The sequence below is a fragment of the Coenobita brevimanus genome, chromosome 57, assembly GCF_032717465.1.
Source record: "Coenobita brevimanus isolate Jiangsu-jjx chromosome 57, ASM3271746v2, whole genome shotgun sequence".
NCBI lineage: Eukaryota > Metazoa > Arthropoda > Malacostraca > Decapoda > Coenobitidae > Coenobita > Coenobita brevimanus.
In genome coordinates this window covers 49,862,228-49,883,786 of record NC_137010.1, presented here as the reverse complement: position 1 = coordinate 49,883,786, position 21,559 = coordinate 49,862,228, and the positions used below count along the sequence as shown (strand labels likewise).

The window sequence follows — 21,559 nt, the reverse complement described above, 5'->3', positions numbered from 1 at the left end:
ATTGTGATATACACGGAATGTACTATGATCGTGGGTTTCCGTCGCTTTTTCTCAATAAGTCGAATTTAACTTTAAACTCGTTTAAGTTTTTAGACTGGACGATCTCTTTGTCCAGGCTATTCCATAAGTCTATACTTCTGTAAGGAAAGCTATATTTCTTGATATCCTTCAAGCAGCTTGACTTTTTCAATTTCATTCCATGTCCTCTTGTTGCTCTCTTATCCCATACAAACAGATCTTCTATCTATCTATCTATTGCCAGACGCCTCAATCCCGTTTGGGGTGGCCACAAACAAATCGCATCCAAGTCGCCCTGTTCCGTGCCATTTCACTCCCCTGCTCCCAACTCACACCCCCCTCTCTCATATACCTCTCCACCCCATCCCTCCATCTCATCCTCGGCCTCCCCCTCCCTCTTTCCCCCTCCTCCTCACTCACATACACTCTCTTCGTCAGTCTTTCACCCTCCATCCTCTCCACATGGCCAAACCACCTCAGTGTGTTCCTCATAACGCTTCCTATCACATCGACATCAACACCACAACGCTCCTTTATATCCTCATTCGACAGCCTGTCTCTCCATGTGACTCCACAGGCTCCTCTTAAATAACTCATTTCCACTGCTCTCACTCTTGACTTGTGTCCTTCCAACAACGTCCAAGCTTCACTTCCGTACGTTAGAGTTGGTATCACAATACTGTCATGTAGTAACTTTTTCACTTCCATGCTCACTTCCCTGTTTCTTATCACTGCTTTCAAAGAACCAGCAACCTTTCTTCCCTGCTGTACCCTTTCAAGTACTTCACCCTCCAAACCTCCATCCTTACTCATCACACTACCCAAGTACTTAAACGTACTCACATTTTCCAATTCCTCACCATCCAACCTCGATGTACATTCACTGACTTCACATCTCTCAAAGACCATCACTTTACTTTTCCCTACATTCACATGTGGATTCCGTTTCTTACACACTCTCTCAATCTCATCCACCAAGCCTTGCAGCTCCCCTTCGTCTTCGCTCAGCAACACAGTATCATCTGCAAACAACAGTACAGGGAGTTTCCAAACACTATCCTCTCTCACCAGGGCCACTCCAACATCCACTACCCTACCTTGTACCTCTTTTATTACCCCATCCATGTACAGATTGAACAACCATGGAGACATGACACATCGCTGATTCAATCCAACTTTCAAAGAGAAAAATTCACTTAGTTCACCATCCACACGCACTGCAGCCTTCACACCATCGTACATACTCTTCACAGCATTCAACAACTTCCCATCTACTCCATATATTCTTAACACTTTCCACAATCCTAGTCTATCCACCCTGTCATATGCTTTCTCCAAATCCATGAAAGCCGCATACAACTTCTTTCCCTTCTCTAGAAACTTTTCCACTAAAGATCTAAGAATGAATATCTGATCTACACAACCTCTTCCCTTCCTAAAGCCTCCCTGTTCTTCTCCAACTAATTTCTCTGTTCTTTCTCTAACTCTGTCAGTAAGTATTCTACCATACACTTTTCCTATTATACTAAGAAGACAAATGCCCCTATGATTACCACACACTTCTTTTTCCCCTTTTCCTTTGTACAAGGGAATAATTATACCTGACTTGCAATCCTCCGGGACTCTACCTTCCTCCCAGGCCAATCTGCACATCTTCCACATCCATTCTACTACTATCTCTCCCCCATACTTCAGCATTTCACCACACACTCCATCAATTCCTGGGGCTTTCCCTAATTTAACTTTCTTCATTGCTTCCACAACTTCTATCCTACTGATTTTTTCCTGTCTTCTCACCTCACTTCTTCTCCTAGCCATTCCCCAGCCACTTATACTTGCATTACTTCCATCATCCACGTTCAACAATTCCTTAAAGTGTTCTCTCCATCTGCTCACTTTTTCTCCCTTCTCCACTAGTAATCTACCATTTTTATCTTTCACTCCCCTGCTAACTTCACTTCCACCCTGTCTTAATCTTTTCACCTCTCTCCAAAACATTTTCTTACAATCCCTCCACTTTACACTCAAATTCCTTCCAAATTCCTCATCCACTCTCTTCTTACTCTCTCTTACTAATCTTTTCACCTCTCTCTTTCTTTCTACATATAACTCTCTCTTCCGCCTCTCAACCTCCTCCACGCCCCTATTCCTCATCCATTCATTGTATGCTTTCTTCTTTTGTGCCACAGCCTGTTTCACCTCTTCAGTCCACCACGCTGTTCCTTGCACCCCCCTCCGTCTTCTCTTCCTTCCACACACCACATCACATGCTGTACATATTTCTTCTGTAAATATTCTACACACACCTTCCACGTCCCCCATCTGCTCCAGTTCATATTTGCCCAATCGTTCCTCCACTTCTCTCTCATACTCTGCCTTTTTCTCATCCTCTTGTAACCTTTCCACTCTCCTTGCAACTACTCCTTCCTCTTGTCTTTCCCTTCTTCTATTCCTCCATCTTACTTGAACTTTAATTCTGGCCACCACCAAGTAGTGGTCAGAAAGTCCACTCCCCCAACCTCTATAAACTCTTGCATCCAATATACATCTTCGCATCCTTTCATCCACACACACATAATTAATCATTGCCTTCCTCTCATTCAGTTCACCACCCACCCTTCTCATCACTCGCCATGTATACCTGTGGATCATTTTATGCCTGAAGAGGGTATTGGCTATCACCAACCCCCTCCCAGCACAAATGTCCACTAATGCACTCCCATTCTCATCTATCTCAGCAGGCACACCCCACTCACCAACTATTCCATCCACTTTCACATTCCCAACTTTACCATTCATATCACCAATCAAAAACACTCTCTCATTCCTTCCAAACTTTACCATGCACACTTCTACATTTGTCCAGAACTCTTCTCTCACTCTCCTAGAACGATCTTGCGTTGGCGCATACACACACACAATCGCCCACATTTATATTCCAACTTTCAACTTTACCCACACAATCCTTGATCCAACTGATCCATACTGTCTTATGCTCCTCTTCCATCTTTTACTCACAAGTATACAAACTCCTTTGTCAATTTTATCTACTCCCACCATGGTCCTGAACACCGCAATCATGTCTCCCCTCTTTCTCCTTTCCTCTAACGAAGGCAAATCCAGTTTTTCCAGCCTCTCTCTGTATGACAGGTCTGTCAGAATGGGGACCATCTTGGTTGCTGTTCTTTGTATTCTCTCAATCTTGTTTATATCTTTCTTTTTGTGTGGGGACCACACTACCGCTGCATATTCTAACCTGGGGCGGATCATGGCCACTATCAATTTTTTCATCATTTCCTCATCCATATAATGAAATGCTACTCTTATGTTAGTCTCCAACTATCTTGTTAATGTGCTTTTCTGGTGACAAACTGTCTTGGACCAGCACTCCCAAATCTTTCTCTTCTCTCCTTTTTGTGATTAATTCATTACCCAAAAAATAATTCAGTGATGGTCTCCTGGTACATTTACCCATTTCCAATATTATACATTTCTTTACATTAAATTTCATTTCCCACGTCCGGCTCCAATTGTGTATCCTATCCAAATCCTCCTGCAGTATTTTACAATCCTCCTCAACCTCTATCTTCCTCAAGATCTTTACATCATCAGCAAACAGACTTGCATAACTGTTCACTCCATCTACCATATCATTTACGTAAATCAGTGCGTGTGTGCGTGTCACGGGTCAGTCATAGCAAGGAAGGATGGGGTCAGGTGGAAGACACTGACAGGGAGGTGGTAACTGCAATTCAGGGAAGGGTACGGGATGAGGGGAGGAGTGGAGACAATAATGGGCTTTAATCTGGGTGAAGAGAGAGAGAGAGAGAGAGAGAGAGAGAGAGAGAGAGAGTGGATAGCACAGAAGTAGGTAAGGAGTAGAAAAGTAACAAGGGTAGAGGGAAAGAAGTTTGTGTCCTTAGTAATTATGGGATTATGGTTGGGTTGGGAAGAGAAAGAGAGAGAGAGAGAGAGAGGGGGGGGGGAGTATAAGAATGAGGGATGGACTTACGAAAAAAAATAACTTACGAAAGACCATCAAGAATGAATTGTTTTCGCAACTTGGGGACTGCCTGTACCTACTACTCTCCTGGCCAACCAGCTAACCAGTCTCTCCTTCATGCATACACACACTCCCTCCAAACTGGGTGCACTTAATGACAGTGTTTACAACGAAACTAAAATGCATTACGAAGAGTCAGGAATTTGGTAATGCGAGTACAGGCATATCCCGGTTCAACGATGCAATAGGTTATGTAAATACCCATCGCAAGGCAGGGTATCATATCTCAGGGTAGATTTAACAGGTAAAGTATAGGGAAGCATTTTTAAGTCTTGGGTTTCCCCCCCAACCAAGTCCTAAATGCACTCAAATGAGTCCAAAAACAAGTTTCTGGCTCACCTAAACCCCCAAATAGCTTTAAAACAAGCTAACTAAACCTAAAAGCATTTTATAACTAACCTAAACCCAAAAATAAAATAAGAAAATCATCAAAAATAAGTCTGAAAAAATCAAACTTAGTAAACCGTACCCCAAAATGACAATGTTCACCCCATCTATGACTAAAACACATTAATGTAAGTCTAACAACAGTTTATAATTCAACCTAAAAACAAAATTTAAGTCTAAAATATCATCAAAATCGGTTTTAAAAAATACAAAACCCATCATTATACCTGGGTTTGGCCATTGTTCGGCAGGGTAGGTGGGATTTCTACTTCCATCACCATGCCAGGGTATCACATCTACAGATATCATATCTCAGGGTCTGCCTGTTTTATGTGTCAGTATAGGGCTAGCTAAGGGATCAAACTCACGTTAGTCCTTAGCTAGATTTATTCTCTAAAATGTAATTTGTTCTGCCTGATCAAATATTGCCTTTGAGCTACCTTTCAGGGCCAGGTTTGGACCTATTACTTAATTACATACTACACCAGTAAAACGCCTTTGTTGGAGAGGTATGAGCAAGGCCATTTCAACCGGAAAGCATTGAAATGATGCCTTACACCCCGAGGATGCCTAGAGCATACTGATGGCCATCGACAAGCTTCTTGCCTTTACCGTGAACTGTCTGGCCTGTGGCCCAATTCTGAAGATTTTCGACATGCTGCATTTGGCATGTGTCACGTGTCACGTGCACCACCGGGGTATGATGAAACCTGCCAAAAACAAATCTTAAAGAATGGAGTTATCACATGGTACAAACCATGCAGTAATTGGTCCTGTGGTTGCTGAGATATAAGCTTCTCAAAAGCGCTACAGTCGGGCCAGGTCAGGCAGGGCTGCTCATGTGCGAGAAAATACTAATACTTGACCAGAGACTTGCCCTCACTCATAACCACTCCTTCAGCAGCAAACAGGTTATAGTCTAAAACTTACAATTACAGTGTTCTCACTATTATACACTACACCCCTCCTTCACCAACAAACATGGAGTTTTATTATGAAGCCTGCCATTACAATGTGCTCACCTGGTCAAACAAAAATGCTGTGGGAATCATTCTTACATTACCAGCTCACTATAGCAAAAGTACCTGTCAGTCTTGGGTCTCTTACTCCAATCCTATCTTGTAATGATTCCACTACTATGCCCATCAAAATTCATATTTCTCTACACCTCCTTCCCTTTCACCCCACTCTTATTTTTTACACACCTTCCTTGCCTTCCCTCAATATTTCCCTTTTATTAACTGCATCTTCTTCTTGATTTTCCATTTTTCCTGCTACATCCTTCACCTCCCCTAACTACAACAGTACTACCTCTACATCTTTCCCTTGATCAAACTGCTCCTTTGCCCCTTCAACCCTGGGACAAACCAGGTTTTCTTACTAACAAATGATTATTTTATTCCACTTATGAGAGAAGCATGGTTGTCCATCTATCTATAGCCCGACGCCCTAATCCCGCAGAGGGTGGCCACAGACAAAATGCCTCAAAGTCGCTCTGTCACCCACCATTTGACTACCCTCCCCCCAAATCACCCCCCCTCTCCCTCATATACCTCTCAACTCCATCCCTCCATTTCATCCTTGGTCTACCCCTACCTCACCCTCCCTCCACCTCACTTACATACACCCTCTTAGTCAGTCTTTCATTCTCCATTCTCTCCACATGTCCAAACCACCTCAGTGTAGTTCTCCTAATCTTCTCAACCACATCCACATCCACCCCACAATGTTCCTTCACTTCTTCATTCGTCAACCTGTCCCTCCATGTCACTCCACATGCTCCTCTCAAGTAACTCATTTCCACTGCTCTCCCTCTTGACTTGTTCCCCTCTTGCAAGGCCCACGCCTCGCTTCCATATGTCAGGGTAGGGATCACAATACTATCATGCAGTGACTTCTTAACTTCCATACTCACCTCCCTATTTCTCATCACTGCTTTCAGTGAACCAACAACCTTCCTTCCCTGCTGTACCCTTTCACGCACTTAATCCCCCAAAGTTCCATCCTTACTCATCACACTACCCATGTACTTGAATGCACTCACATTCTCCAAATCCTCATCATCCAACCTCACTGTACATTCTGTGACTTCACTCTTCTCAAACACCATAACTTTACTTTTGTTTACATTAACTTTCAGCTTCCTCCTCCTACACACTGTCCCAAATTCATTCATCAAACCTTGCAACTCCCATTCATCTTCACTCAACAATACTGTATCATCAGCAAACAGCAACACCGGAAGCTTCCAAATCACCCTCATTCATTAGAGCCACCCCAACATCCACTGCCCTACCTTGCACCTCCTTTACAACCCCATCCATATATATATTAAACAGCCATGGAGACATCACACAACCCTGTTTCAGTCCCACATTGAGATCAAAGAACTCACTCAGCTCACCAGCCACTCGCACCGTAGCCCTAGCTCCTTCGTGCGTACTCTTCACAGCATTCAACAATTTCCCATCCACTTCATATAGTCTTAATACCTTCCACATACCTTGCCTATCTATTCTATCATAAGCTTTCTCCAAGTCCATGAAGGCAGCATACACTTTCTTTCCCTTCTCTAGATACTTCTCCACTAAACATCTTAGAACAAATATCTGATCTATACACCCTTTTCCCTTCCTAAATCCCTCTTGTTCTTCTCCAACTAGCTCCTCTGTCATATGCCTAACCCTATCAATGAGTATTCTACCATATATTTTACCAGTCACACTAAGAAGGCAAATACCCCTATGGTTATCACATACTTCCCTCTCTCCTTTTCCTTTATAAAAAAGGAACAATTATACCTGATTTCCAGTCCTCTGGAACCCTTCCCTCTTCTCAAGCCAATCTACACAACTTCCATATCCAGTCCACAACAATCTCACCCCCATACCTAAGCATTTCACCACACACTCCATCAATTCCTGGGGCCTTTCCCAACTTGATCTTCTTCATTGCTTCCACTACTTCCGCCCTACTGATCTCTTCCTCCCTCCTCTCATCTCTTCTTCTCCCAGCCATTCCCCAACCACTTATACTCACACTGCTCTCAAGGCGGTGGCTCAATCGGTAGAGAGGTGGTCTGCAGTCCTTACGGACCCAGGTTCGAATCCCGGCTGGGGCAGGGAACAGTTTAAGGATTTGAATTTCATTAAATCAGGCTTTACTGATCTACCAGAAGACCCGCCGACATGTCGTAAAAATACCCCCGCTAATACCAATACACCAGTCCTGTATGAGACAGCCCTAGCATGTATTCAATATGGACGGTGGGTGTTAGCGCCGAAGTGGTGACATGTAGAGGTGTATGGTATGTAGGACTGCTGGGTCTTGATAGCAGGCTGTGAAGCCTATGCCCAGAGTCGGACACATAAAAAAAAAAAAAAAAAAAAAAAAAAAAAAAACTCTCTACATTCAACAAATCCTCAAAGTGCTCCTTCCATCTCCTCAATTTCTCTCTCTTCTCCACCAACAATCTATTATTCCTATCTTTCACTCCCCTACTATTTCCCCTTTCACACTGCCTTACTTTCTTTACCTCCTTCCAAAACAATTTCTTACTCTCCCTCCATTTCACACTCAGATTCCTCCCAAACTCTTCATCCACTTTCTTCTTACTCTCCTTCACCAGTCTCTTCACTTCCCTTCTCCTACTCACATATACCTCTCTCTTCTCTCTCTCATCTTCTTCCCTACCTCTACTCGCTAACCATTCACTATATGCCTTTTTCTTTTGTTCCACAGCTCATTTCACCTCATCATTCCACCATGCTGTCCCTTGCACACCCTTGCATCTCCTCCTCACTCCACAAACCGCCTCACATGCTGCGCCTATCTCTTCCGTAAATATCTTACATACGTCTTCCACCCCTTCCATCTGCTCTAGCTCATACCTTCCCAATCTTTCTTCCACTATACTCTTATACTCTGCCATTTTCTCACTATCTTGCAATTTCTCCACTCTTCTCACAGGAGCTGTTTCCTCCTGTCTTCCCCTTCATCTCCTCAACCATTTTCTTTGCAGCTTTACCTTGTGAACTGGTTAATTACACTGTATTTTAAACTAACCCCTCAATATACAAGTCTCTGTTAACCTGAATCAAACTATCTGGCAGCAAGCAAAGAAAATATTGGTAACAGACAGGAAGAAGGGGTTAATCTTTTTTCTACTTGCTTAAACTCACCATTATCAAGCATTAACTTCAATGCCTCTGGCCACTGGATAATTGACTTATGTGTCATCTTGTCATCTCCTTCCTCTATATTCTCCCCATCCTGTTGTTCTGTGCGGAAGTAAGGCCCATCAGCAAGGAAGGAAATTGTCTTGGTTGAATCCCAGAACTCCTTCTCCGGCACCAGTGTCTCTATCAATCCTGGGGGAACTGTTGCATTCACCAAACTCTGGGTCTTCAGGCTCAATTTCCCCCGCTCCAGAAGGATCTGTGACATAAGCAAAGAAGAAAAATGCTTCTATTATTGACAATTAACTGCATGAGGTTCATTAACTCCTGGACCCCAATGGCTGGTTGCCATTTACCTACCTCCACAATTTCTCTCTCTCTCTCTCTCTCTCTCTCTCTCTTTCTCCCCACTCTTTTTTCTGGGGGGGTGAGGGTGGGGAGTACAACACTTTCACAAACAACTTCCACTCTTCCAAAATGGTCAAACACATCACACAGGATAAGAAAATGCTGTCCTCTACCTTCGTTGAACAGTGTATGGGTGTGAAAAAACTGAAGAAGGGCTGACTGGCAGCTGCTGTCCCAAGTTCATCTGAATGTGAATCCAGTGCACTACAGGTTGGTCATCCTCCTGCAGTCTGCCATCCTCCTTTTGAGGGATAGGGAGGGGACTGAGACATGCTTGCATAACTGGTCAGCAGAGATGCCTGACTACACTGATGTCACCACATGATGGCATCCCTCTCCTGCTAGCTGGAAGCACTTTTGTCAGTGATGTGCACTGCATGTCTAGGGATGGCCAGGGATTGATACTATGACTGTGTAATCAATACCTAACCCTTGCCACGTTGATTCTTTGTTAAATAGTTTACTTCCCCGAGTCACTGTTTGATAACCAATATAAATTGCACACTCATATGAGGTTCATAGTCTGGCCCGTTCAGACCTTCACTGTGCCTCATATGAGGTCTGCTGCTTGGTAAGGGATAACAATGATTGAAGCAACAAGAATAACTTCATACATTTTCAAGTGATACTGATTCAAGTGGAACATGTAAAATTTTTAAGGTTATTTCTTTAAGGTTATAAGCATTATCAATGCTTTCACTCATATGTAGCTGAGTTTTATTTATATAGACAGCAATTCCTCAATTATCTAACGTAATCTAGCCATCAGTACGTTTGGATACAGATGATCTCCAGATACAGAACAATACCATTCAGACCCTATCTACATGTACAGTACCCCTCCTAATTTTGACAGTGTTCTTTGGTCTTTATTTAGACATCAAAACATACATGGGAATATCTGATATAATGATAGAAACTAAGAAAACAATGCACACACAACAAAAATCCACCAATGAATCAAGGACGAAGATGAAACCTGCAACAAAAATTTTATAGCTACAGAAAACTCCTCCTACTCTTCCACCCATTGCAGCTGGGCAATGAGTGAGGTCATGCAGTCCCTGCCATTAAACACATCGTTGCCATGTCTCTACCGGGCAGCCAAGCAACTCTGACCATTCAGTATGGAGGCAGACAGCCATTTTTCTCAGGTTGTGGGTTAGGGTCTATTACCCGCGCATGCGGCCCAAGAGGCCAGCCGGGTGACTCTGACCGTTCAGTGAGGAGGCAGACGGCCATTTTTGCTCAGCTGGTAGGTTAGGGTCTATAACCTGCCTGCAGCCAAAGAGGCCGGCCAGGCAACTTTGACCATTCGGTGAGGAGGCAAACGGCCATTTTTCCTTAGCTGGTGGGTTGGGGTATATTACCCACACACAGACCGAGAGGCCGGCCGGCTGGCCAGGTGACTTTGACCATTCAGTGACAAGGCGAACGGCCATTTTTACACAACTGGTGGGTTAGGGCCTACTACCCGTGTGCGGCCAGAGAGGCCGGCCAGTCACCTAACCGACTGTTTTAATTGGAAGGTCATCCAAATGGCCATGTTAGAAATTTTATGTTTGGATAAAGAGAAAGATTTCGGATGCTGACATAACAGAGTCACAGCCTTATGTTCAGATGTAGAGCATGTCCAGATACGGGACATCCAGATAACTGAAAGAATACTGTAAAACATACCTTGAAACTCACAGAGGTACTTACAATGCAATTCCTCTGGTAGTTCTTTCATATACCAAGCTGAATCACAGATTTGCCATGCCTAAATGAACCTGAATTCTAGTCAAAGCTCCAAATGTTGAGAGCCAACTGTAAACCAAATTTCATATGCAACCAGTGAGCTTCAGGAAAAAAAATAACATACCTGTGCAACAGGGTAGTGGGAGAAGAGGGTGCGGAGACGGGAAAGGTGGCGGTCATCCATAAACTGGCCCACATAGAACTGTGCTGTACTTGTGTCAACAAATGCCACACCAAACTCACTTCCATCTCCACTACCAGTCACATCCTGATCATATACAAAAATAAAGCTTAGCAATATAGACTGCTGATTGAACACAAGACACTGTTAAAAAAAAATACATAAATATTAGTTGGACTGAAAGATCTGTGAAAGGTAGAAGAAGGGTGGCTACCATCAACCCTGAGAGGTACTACCAGGACAGTGAAATGTGGCTGCAAGCTTGGTAACTGGCTGCACAATTAACACACTTGGGCAGGATACATGCAGCCACAAGCAGTCACTTGGAGATCCTTCTAAGTGACTGTACAATAGAGTCAAAGCCTAAGATGAGATTCTCACATTGTTACAAATTCTATTGTCTATCTCAAATTTCTTGTTTTCCCAACACCTTCCAGCAACTGTTGAGATGTACTGTAGATAGCTGGTTTCGGCACTTGGTTTAGTTTCTAGTCCACAGAGAACATCAGTTATATTATGGCAAATCCCAATATGGGGATTGCTCAAGAGGAAACGTGGCACCATTTATATATTAGATTAAATTAGAAATATCTGCTAACACAATACAATACAATACTGTCGGCATATTACTGTAATACAGTGGCCCCACATTCAACACGTGTTTTTTTAGTATTAATCACCTTTAATACAGTATACAATCAAAATATTTATTTAAAAAGTAACTTAATTTAGTAAAAATTTGCACATAAGGGAGGGGGGGGGGGGAGTCATTCTGGGAAGCCCTGGGAGAGGTGCTGCAGCCAATGAGAACAAGCATTGGCCTGAAAAGGAGTAGGGTCCAATCAAAACATTCACTTGCGTGTGACATCACATCACCAAGCGTCAGTCTCCCTGAGTTCCCTACCTATAACATGTTGGGACAAAGTAAGGGAGAGTTCCCATTTATAAATAATGAAGTTAATGACAAGGATTACATTTCATAATTTTATAATCCATTTGACATCCCAATTCTGCAAAGTAATACAGTATTTATGTTACTAAAGAGCAACAATCTTTCTTCTCTAGCCTCGGACAAGGACTGACCAAACGATGACGACCAAGGACCGGACAAGGGACATGATTATCGGAACATGGAATGTAAGGGGAGCGAACGATGAGGTGAAAGAGAGAGAGATTGTCCAGGTGCTTGAGGGTGCAAAAGTGGATGTATGTGGAATAACTGAAACAAAATGGAAAGGAGAAAGTGTGAGAGAATGGGAGTATGGATGGGGTATATGTGCAGGAGTAGGTGAGAATGAGAGGGCAAAGGAAGGAGTATGTATAGTTGTGAGTCAAAGATGGAAGAGGAGCATAAGACAGTATGGATCAGTTGGGTCAAGGATTGTGTGGGTAAAGTTGAAAGTTGGAATACAAATGTGGGCGATTGTGTGTGTGTATGAGCCAATGCAAGATCATGCTAGAAGAGTGAGAGAAGAGTTCTGGACAAATGTAGAAGTGTGCATGGAAAAGTTTGGAAGGAATGAGAGAGTGTTTTTGATTGGTGATATGAATGGTAAAGTTGGGAATGTGAAGGTGGATGGAATAGTTGGTGAGTGGGGTGTGCCTGCTCAGATAGATGAGAATGGGAGTGCGTTAGTGGACATTTGTGCTGGGAGGGGGTTGGTGATACCCAATACCCTCTTCAGGCATAAAATGATCCTCAGGTATACATGGCGAGTGATGAGAAGGGTGGGTGGTGAACTGAATGAGAGGAAGGCAATGATTGATTATGTGTGTGTGGATGAAAGGATGCGAAGATGTGTAATGGATGCAAGAGTTTATAGAGGTTCGGGGAGTGGACTTTCTGACCACTACTTGGTGGTGGCCAGAATTAGAATTCAAGTAAGGTGGAGGAACAGAAGAAAGAAAATACGAGAGGAAGGAGTAGTTGCAAGGAGAGTGGAAAGGTTACAAGAGGATGAGAAAAAGGCAGAGTATAAGAGAGAAGTGGAGGAACGATTGGGCAAATATGAATTGGAGCAGATGGGAGACGTGGAAGGTGTGTGTAGGATATTTACGGAAGAAATATGTGCAGCATGTGATGTGGTGTGTGGAAGGAAGAAAAGACGGAGGGGGGTGCAAGGAACAGCGTGGTGGACTGAAGAGGTGAAACAGGCTGTGGCACAAAAGAAGAAAGCATACAATGAATGGATGAGAAACAGGGGCGTGAAAGAAGTTGAGAGGCGGAAGAGAGAGTTATATGTAGAAAGAAAGAGAGAGGTGAAAAGATTAGTAAGAGAAAGTAAGAAGAGAGTGGATGAGGAATTTGGAAGGAATTTGAGTGTAAAGTGGAGGGACTGTAAGAAAATGTTCTGGAAAGAGGTGAAAAGAGTAAGACAGGGTGGAAGTGAAGTTAGCAGGGGAGTGAAAGATAAAAATGGTAGATTACTAGTGGAGAAGGGAGAAAAAGTGAGCAGATGGAGAGAACACCTTAAGGAATTGTTGAACGTAGAGGATGGAAGTAATGCGAGTATAAGTGGCTGGGGAATGGCTGGGAGAAGGAGGGAGGTGAGAAGACAGGAAGAAATCAGTAGGATAGAAGTTGTGGAAGCAATGAAGCAAGTTAAATCGGGGAAAGCCCCAGGAATTGATGGAGTGTGTGGTGAAATGCTGAAGCATGGGGGAGAGATAGTAGTAGAATGGATGTGGAAGATGTGCAGATTGGCCTGAGAGGAAGGTAGAGTCCCGGAGGATTGGAAATCAGCTATAATTATTCCCTTGTACAAAGGAAAAGCAGAAAAAGAAGTGTGTGGTAATCATAGGGGCATTTGTCTTCTTAGTATAACAGGAAAAGTGTATGGTAGAATACTTACTGACAGAGTTAGAGAAATAACAGAGAAATTAGTTGGAGAAGAACAGGGAGGCTTTAGGAAGGGAAGAGGTTGTGTAGATCAGATATTCATTCTTAGATCTTTAGTGGAAAAGTTTCTTGAGAAGGGAAAGAAGTTGTATGCGGCTTTCATGTTTGGAGAAAGCATATGACAGGGTGGATAGACAGGGATTGTGGAAAGTGTTAAGAATATATGGAGTAGATGGGAAGTTGTTGAATGCTGTGAAGAGTATGTACGATGGTGCGAAGGCTGCAGTGCGTGTGTATGGTGAACTAAGTGAATTTTCCTCTTTGAAAGTTGGGTTGAAACAGGGATGTGTCATGTCTCCATGGTTGTTCAATCTGTACATGGATGGGATAATAAAAGAGGTACAAGGCAGGGTAGTGGATGTTGGAGTGGCCCTGGTGAGAGAGGATAGTGTTTGGAAACTCCCTGTACTGTTGTTTGCAGACGATACTGTGTTGTTGAGTGAAGACGAAGGGGAACTGCAAGGCTTGGTGGATGAGTTTGGGAGTGTGTGTAAGAAACGGAATCTAAAGGCGAATGTAGGGAAGAGTAAAGTGATGGTCTTTGAGAGAGGTGAAGTCAGTGAATGTACAGCGAGGTTGGATGGTGAGGAATTGGAAAATGTGAGTACATTTAAGTACTTGGGTAGTGTGATGAGTAAGGATGGAGGTTTGGAGGGTGAAGTGCTTGAAAGGGTACAGCAGGGAAGAAAGGTTGCTGGTTCTTTGAAAGCAGTGATAAGAAACACGGAAGTGATCATGGAAGTGAAAAAGTTACTACATGACAGTATTGTGATACCAACTCTAACGTATGGAAGTGAAGCTTGGACGTTGTTGGAAGGACACAAGTCAAGAGTGAGAGCAGTGGAAATGAGTTATTTAAGAGGAGCCTGTGGAGTCACATGGAGAGACAGGCTGACGAATGAGGATATAAAGAAGCGTTGTGGTGTTGATGTGGATGTGATAGGAAACGTTATGAGGAACACACTGAGGTGGTTTGGCCATGTGGAGAGGATGGAGGGTGAAAGACTTACGAAGAGAGTGTATGTGAGTGAGGTGGAGGGGGGAAGAGGGAGGGGGAGGCCGAGGATGAGATGGAGGGATGGGGTGGAGAGGTATATGAGAGAGGGGGGTGTGAGTTGGGAGCAGGGCAGTGAAATGGCAGGGGACAGGGCGGCTTGGAGGCGAATTTGTTTGTGGCCACCCCAAATGGGATTGAGGCGTCTGGCAATAGATAGATAGATAGATGTCAATTCTATTCAGTCCCAAATTACTGACTTAATACCAGGGTTGTTATGATTTAAGTCAAAGTATTTAAATCAAGAGTTAAACTGATTTAAATCAGAGTGAAAAAATAATGATTTAAATCAATGGATTTTTTTATACAAATAAAATAAAAATGACGAAGAAAGAGAATGTGATGGATGTGTATTATACAGATGCATCAAGTCTCCTTGGCTGGTACTCATCCTGTACTAACCTTGATCAAGTCAGGCATCAGTGATTGCCTTTTGTTACAAGGCAAATATTAAAAAACAAAGGAAAGAAGGCTCTTTGATAATAACAATAAATATGATTATACTCAGTCTAAACTCTTCTTCGAATACACCGTAACATGATTCAATCTAATGATTATTATAATCCTAATTTGACAAAATATGAAAGACAAGTTGGCAACATTCTTCAGTGTGAGTAAGCTCCCCCATACCAAGAAGTGCTAGCTTGTGGTGCACTGCCTTACCCTCACTTACCATTCACATTATTATTTTCTTTAGTCTGTTTATTTCAAGTGATATATACAGTAAAACCTCTACAACTCAGCATAATACATGTGCAAGCCTTGCCGAGTTGGCATATTTGCCGAGCTGTAGGGATGAACTTTAAGTTTATCCCCCCCCCCCAGCACACACTCAAAAAAAAGGAAAAAAAAAGAGAAAAAAATGGACAAAAAAAGTTTTTACAATAAACAGTAAAAGCTGCCCTACCATCATTCCATGCAGTTGTGGGGTATATTTCAGGCATGGAGAAGGACTTTTCGTAGTTTTTGGAGGCGTTAGGGAGGCTCAAGATCACTTTTGTGCACACCTTTATTGTACTGTACTTGACACTGTACACTATGTAAAGCACAATTAACCCTTAGACTTACCAATGACGACCTGGGCTGTCATGCGTTTGTCAACCTCTGACGTCAGTATGACGACTTTGCCCGTCATCTGATGTAATCTCTAAACAAACATTTAGGGAGTCGTCATTTTTGTTGGATGATGGGCTAAAGTGGGCAGAGCTAAGCCTGCCACAGCTGGTGCGTGCGTGCTCACTTGGTTTGCTTGGCTAAGAGTGGTGTAAGGTTTTTCACAGGTAGGATGTATGTCTTTTGACCTCCCGCCGAACACTTATGCTCCTTTTTCTCGCGTATATATGCGGCATTATTATTTAAGAAAATACAACAAATAATGCATTATTGGAAAGGAAATTTATTCTGCTACGTACTGAAGCAAAAAATATTATTACTGGGTACTTCTTGAACTGTTTTTTTGGGTGAATATTTTTTTAAAGGACAGTGTAAAACTTTAGCATGTCAGCTAACTTCTGCTCACTTTTTTTCCATTTTATTTTGAATATAGTGTCTTTTTGGACAATCTATGACAGAGCAAAACTCATCATCTTCAAAATGACACCGAAGTGGCCTTTCTATGATGAACAGTAACTTTCCTATGAGTGTTAAAAGTAAACTGTCTCTACACGACTGTTCTGAAAGCTCTCAAGAAAGAGTTATGCGCACAACCAGAATTTACGCTCATTCCTTCACAGGAAAGGGTTAACACTATAAAGGCCATTACTGTAATGTATTTATCACTTGTATTATACTGGGGAACTAAACACTAAACACTTAACCCCTTCTTTACCGAAAATGTGTTTTGATGTACCCCCGTACATCGCCAGTAAACACCCGTGAGACACAGGAACTGCTACCGTTGTACGCTGGTACACCCTCTAATGAATGGCAGCTTATGGGTCTCAGGGGAGCCCGGTAAGGCTGTTTCTGAGGACCTCGTGTTAGCAACAGCTCTGTGTTTTGACAACAAAGACTGTGACGAAGTTCTGACGAATTCTGACATCATAAGATACGTCATGACTGAGTTACGGTGGCACCAATGGCTTGCTCACTCATCTGTGATGTAACCTCTTTTATACCAATCATTATTTTATTTATAATTTCTACTACAGATATCATACTATATTTTCTGCTGACATACAGCAAAATTTACACCCCTTGGCTTGCCTGAGAGAGTCAGTAACCATGCACTTGATCACGAGAGAGGGTGTACAGGATAATTTTCTCTCATGGCATCTCTGGCAAATTCCGATTGTGACGAGTTTATTCCTCATGAGGATACTTATTTAGATGTATCAGATGATGATGCAGCAGTGTCTGATGTGTCAGTCGATGACTGTGATCCTGCAAATGATAGCGAAGTTGATGTGAGTGAGGAAGGAGGAGGAAAATAGTAGCGAGCTTAGTGACGCTGCACTCTCGGCAACAAGTGGGTCAAGGTCGCCATCACCATCACGTGTGTCCACACACTTCATGCTCAGCTTACAAGGTAAATAAATAAGCCACCAATTTGTGCAGGACATTTTTTTCAAGCCAGTTTGTACAGTGCTTACCTGGGTAACAGTACTTTAGCATAAGATATGTAAACTTATATACCGTAATGATTTATTTTATAATATTTTTTTATTACCAACATCATGCTGGGTTTATGTCATCATCAGTATACAAACAAATAAAAAAACAGTGAATGGTTTCGACGTGGCAAAAAATATACACTACCCCTCACACTACGGGAGGGGGAGCTATCAGGTCGGTATGGGGGGTAAACGTAATGTTTACACTGGGGAGAGGGGTCAGTAAAGAAGGGGTTAACCCTTACACCGCGGGTATGTTTACCAATGTTTTGCGTGTCCCACGGGGTTATTCGGGCTCCGACAGACTCTCAAAAAATATTTGCCAAAAATCAGTTATTAGTCCTAGAATATTAAAATTACATATGCTTATGGCACATACCTTCAGCTATCTCCTGGAATGTTTGTTGAGCCTTCGTCGATTACCGTAGGACTTGTGGAGACCTCTGAAGACGGGTAATGAAGTCTCCACTTTACACTTCCCGACAACCCGTAATATGATTACCACAGCCAGATATTAAAACTATAAACACTACTCTATGATTTACAAGTGGTTTGGGATCCATACTAAAAAAAAAAACCCACTGTGAAAGCAATGAAAATTACGAGCGCGTATGACCTTCCCACTTGCGCTAGTTCGCTCTTGGTACTCTGTCATTTATTATTCATAAAACCCTTCACACTTTATATTTCTATTACTATATAACACTTATATATATCTGGAGTTTATATCGATAAGTTTCCTTCAGTAGTATTAGTTTATTGTCACAGAAGTCATTCAATTTTTCATTCAGTAAAATATGTAGAGAGCCACGGATTCACTTTCGCTGTTATAACATCAAGTATTTGTACTCATATTCCTCTTTGGGACTGGCTGAATGAGAGCAAACTTCCAGCAAGAAGGAAAGTTACAAGTTGACAGACAAAGGCGAAAGAGTTTGCCTAGGCAGGGTGTAAGCACAGAGGCACAGTTCTTGAGAACAACAGGAGGGACTCCATCAGGCCCATATGCCTTGTTAGTACTGAGGCCAGTGATGGCAGAAAATACATCAACTGATGAAATTTCAACGTCAGCCATGAGGAAGTCAGAGGGGGGAAGTGATGGAGGAACAGCACCGGAATCGTCTAAGGTGGAATTGGAGGAGAAAGTCTGTGCGAAGAGATCTGCTTTATCAGTAGAAGAAATAGCTACAGAACCATCAGAGTAGAAAAGAGAAGGGAAGGATGATGAGGTAAAGTTGTTAGAAAGGTTTTTGGCAAGGTGCCAGAAGGAGCGGGAAGAATTCGAGTTGGAGAGTTGAGAGCATTTAGTATGGATGAAATTATTTTTAGTAGAGCAAAGTACAAACTTAGCACGATTCCGGGCAGAAACGTAAAGATGATGCGATTCAGGGGTGGGTTGGATCCGGTACCTTTTGTAGGCCCTCCTTGTTGCGGACAGCATTAGAACAAGCATGATTAAACCAAGGCTTTCTTGCGTTAGTCAAAGGATATGAGAAAGGAATGTATGCTTCTATGCCCGAGAGAATAACCTCCATAATGCGCAAGGCACACTCAGATGGCTCACGGCCATGGAGGCAATAATCATTCCAGGGAAAATCAAAGAAGTACTGCCTGAGGGCCTCCCAGTCCGCGGCTCCAAAATGCCACAGATGACGTTTGCCTGGAGGGTCCACAGGCCGTACTGGAGTGATAGGACAGGTTAAGGTAATAAGGTTGTGATCGGACGAACCCAACAGAGAGAAAAGATTAACAGAGTAAGCAGAAGGATTAGTTGTGAGGAAGAGGTCAAGTATGTTGGAGCTCTCTCCAAGGCGGTCAGGGATACGGGTAGGGTGCTGTACAAGCTGCTCTAGGTCATTAAGGATAGAAAAGATGTAGGCTTGTTCACCACGTGGATCCGTGAAAGAAGAGGAGAGCCAAAGGTGATGGTGAACATTGAAATCTCCTAGAATGGAGATTTCAGAGAAAGGAGAAATGGATAGAATGTGTTCCATCGTAGAAGTAAGATTGTCGAAGAATTTTTGATAGTCAGTAGAATTAGGGGATAAGTAAACAGCACAGATATATTTAGTCAGAGGATGACAGGAAAGCCAAAGCCAGAGTGTAGAGAATTCAGAAGAATCGAGTTCAGGAACACGAGAGCAAGATAAGTCGTTGCGTATATATACACAACAGCCACCTTTGGCTTTGAAATGAGTATAGAGAAAGTAGGAGGATATAGAAAAGGGTTTGCTGTCAGTTGCCTCAAACAGCTGAGTCTTCGTTAGAAAAAGAAGGTGAGGTTTAGAGGAGGAGTGGTGGTGCTCAACAGAGCGAAAGTTAGAGGAAAGGCCGCGAATGTTGCAGACATGAAGAAGAGAGTCAGACAGTGGTTCCAGGCACCTCGAGTCATCACCGGGAGAGGGGCGGATGGTGGGGGCATTTATGATCCCCCCCCCCCCCGGGACTCCGAGGCTTGGTGAAGAGACTTTACGTTAAATTTTGAATAGGAAGTGTAGTGTGTACTGTGCATGTAGTTTGGTGTAGATAGTTAGAGAAATTTGTACTGGAGAGCATGCTGGCCTACTCTCTGTGTAACTGAGACACAGAAAAGTTCAGCAAAAGGGGATGGTCAGGAACTAGTCCTGAGGGCTGATGAAACGGGAGCTCCAGCACTCCCTGTCATCAGCTTTCCATCCACCTCGGGAGTACTGCCCTGCTCGACTGGCGCTACAGTCCTGATTACCACTGCCTGAAATTATCACTAGAAACACTATTCTATGATTCTCAAATAGTTTGGAATCCATACTCCAAAAACAAAAAAAAAACACTGAGAGCAATGAAAATTACGATCACATATGACCTTCCCACTTGCGATCGTTCGCCGCTGGTGTATGACCTTCCCACTTGCGATCGTTCGCCGCTGGTGTTCTGTCATTTATTATTCATAAAAACACTCACACTTTATATTTCTATTACTATATAACACTTATATATATCTACAGTCTTTATCAGTAAGTTTCCTTCAGTAATAGTAGTTTATTGTCACTGTAGGCATTCAATTTCTCTTTCAGTAAAATACATAGCATTCACTTTCTCATCCTGTATACTAGCGTTGGGAGTGAATCTGTCACTTTCATTTTCACTTTCATAACTCATAGTATTCATACATGCTAGAGTGAAACTTTCACTTTCATTACTCCTAGTATATATACTCATATCCTTATATCACTACTCATTTACATTTCTATTTATATTCTTTATTTTATTTACATTACTTACATTTCCATTTTATTTTCACTGTGTTATGCACTGTCACTTGCAGTAACTTATAAAACTATTTTCCGCTGTTCACTTATATTTACATTTATTGCTTTCACTTGCTGTTTACACATTATTTACATTTCCACTTGCACTGTCTTACTCACCAGATAGATCGCTGTCACTATCCATTATTTTCATTGACAAATTAGCCAGTTCGTGTTCCACAGCAGTCACTTAGCCCTTTACCTATTTCTACACAAGGTTTAGTAGGGGATAGAGGTCACAGAGCCCTTTGCATGGGGCTAAAAAGCGGAGGAATTGGATAGGTGCAAATCCAACGTGCTTTCACCTTGAAAGACGACAATAAACTGAATACAGTGTGGTGGCCTGCCTAGGGGGAGTGCAATGCTGCCAATGTCAGCGGGGTGACAGCTGCTAATAAATACGCTATGAAATGATTGGCGGGAAATCTAGACAATACATAATAAATTAGGTAGTTCCAGGTGAATGTAAATATCACTTAGGCTTCTCCCTTCCTTTCTTATACATATTTTTATTACGAGAATTGATAATACGACATATTTCAAGGGGAAATAAACAGCAAAAATTAGCAAACGAGTGAACGTGAGGTGTTGTCAAGTGATAATTAGCCAATTCCAGGTGTATGGCACTATCACTTACCTTATTTCTTTCTTGTATATATTATTTGGTATAAGAATAGGGCATAGGGCTTATTTCAATGGATGAAATCAGTGGAAAATTCCAGGGAAGATTTA

At 42.5% G+C, this 21,559-nt stretch overlaps 1 protein-coding gene across 1 annotated transcript in view; it reads right to left on the bottom strand.

Moving 5' to 3' along the window:
- The window catches only part of Msh6 (DNA mismatch repair protein Msh6), a 746,240-nt gene that overhangs the window by 393,535 nt on the left and 331,146 nt on the right, over window positions 1-21,559 (bottom strand). The window contains exons 10-11 of the mRNA XM_080274091.1: window positions 10,919-11,062; window positions 8,650-8,905 (exon numbers count right to left, since the gene is read on the bottom strand). Coding sequence (XP_080130217.1) covers window positions 8,650-8,905; window positions 10,919-11,062 — 400 coding nt within the window. The remainder of the gene's footprint in view (window positions 1-8,649; window positions 8,906-10,918; window positions 11,063-21,559) is intronic.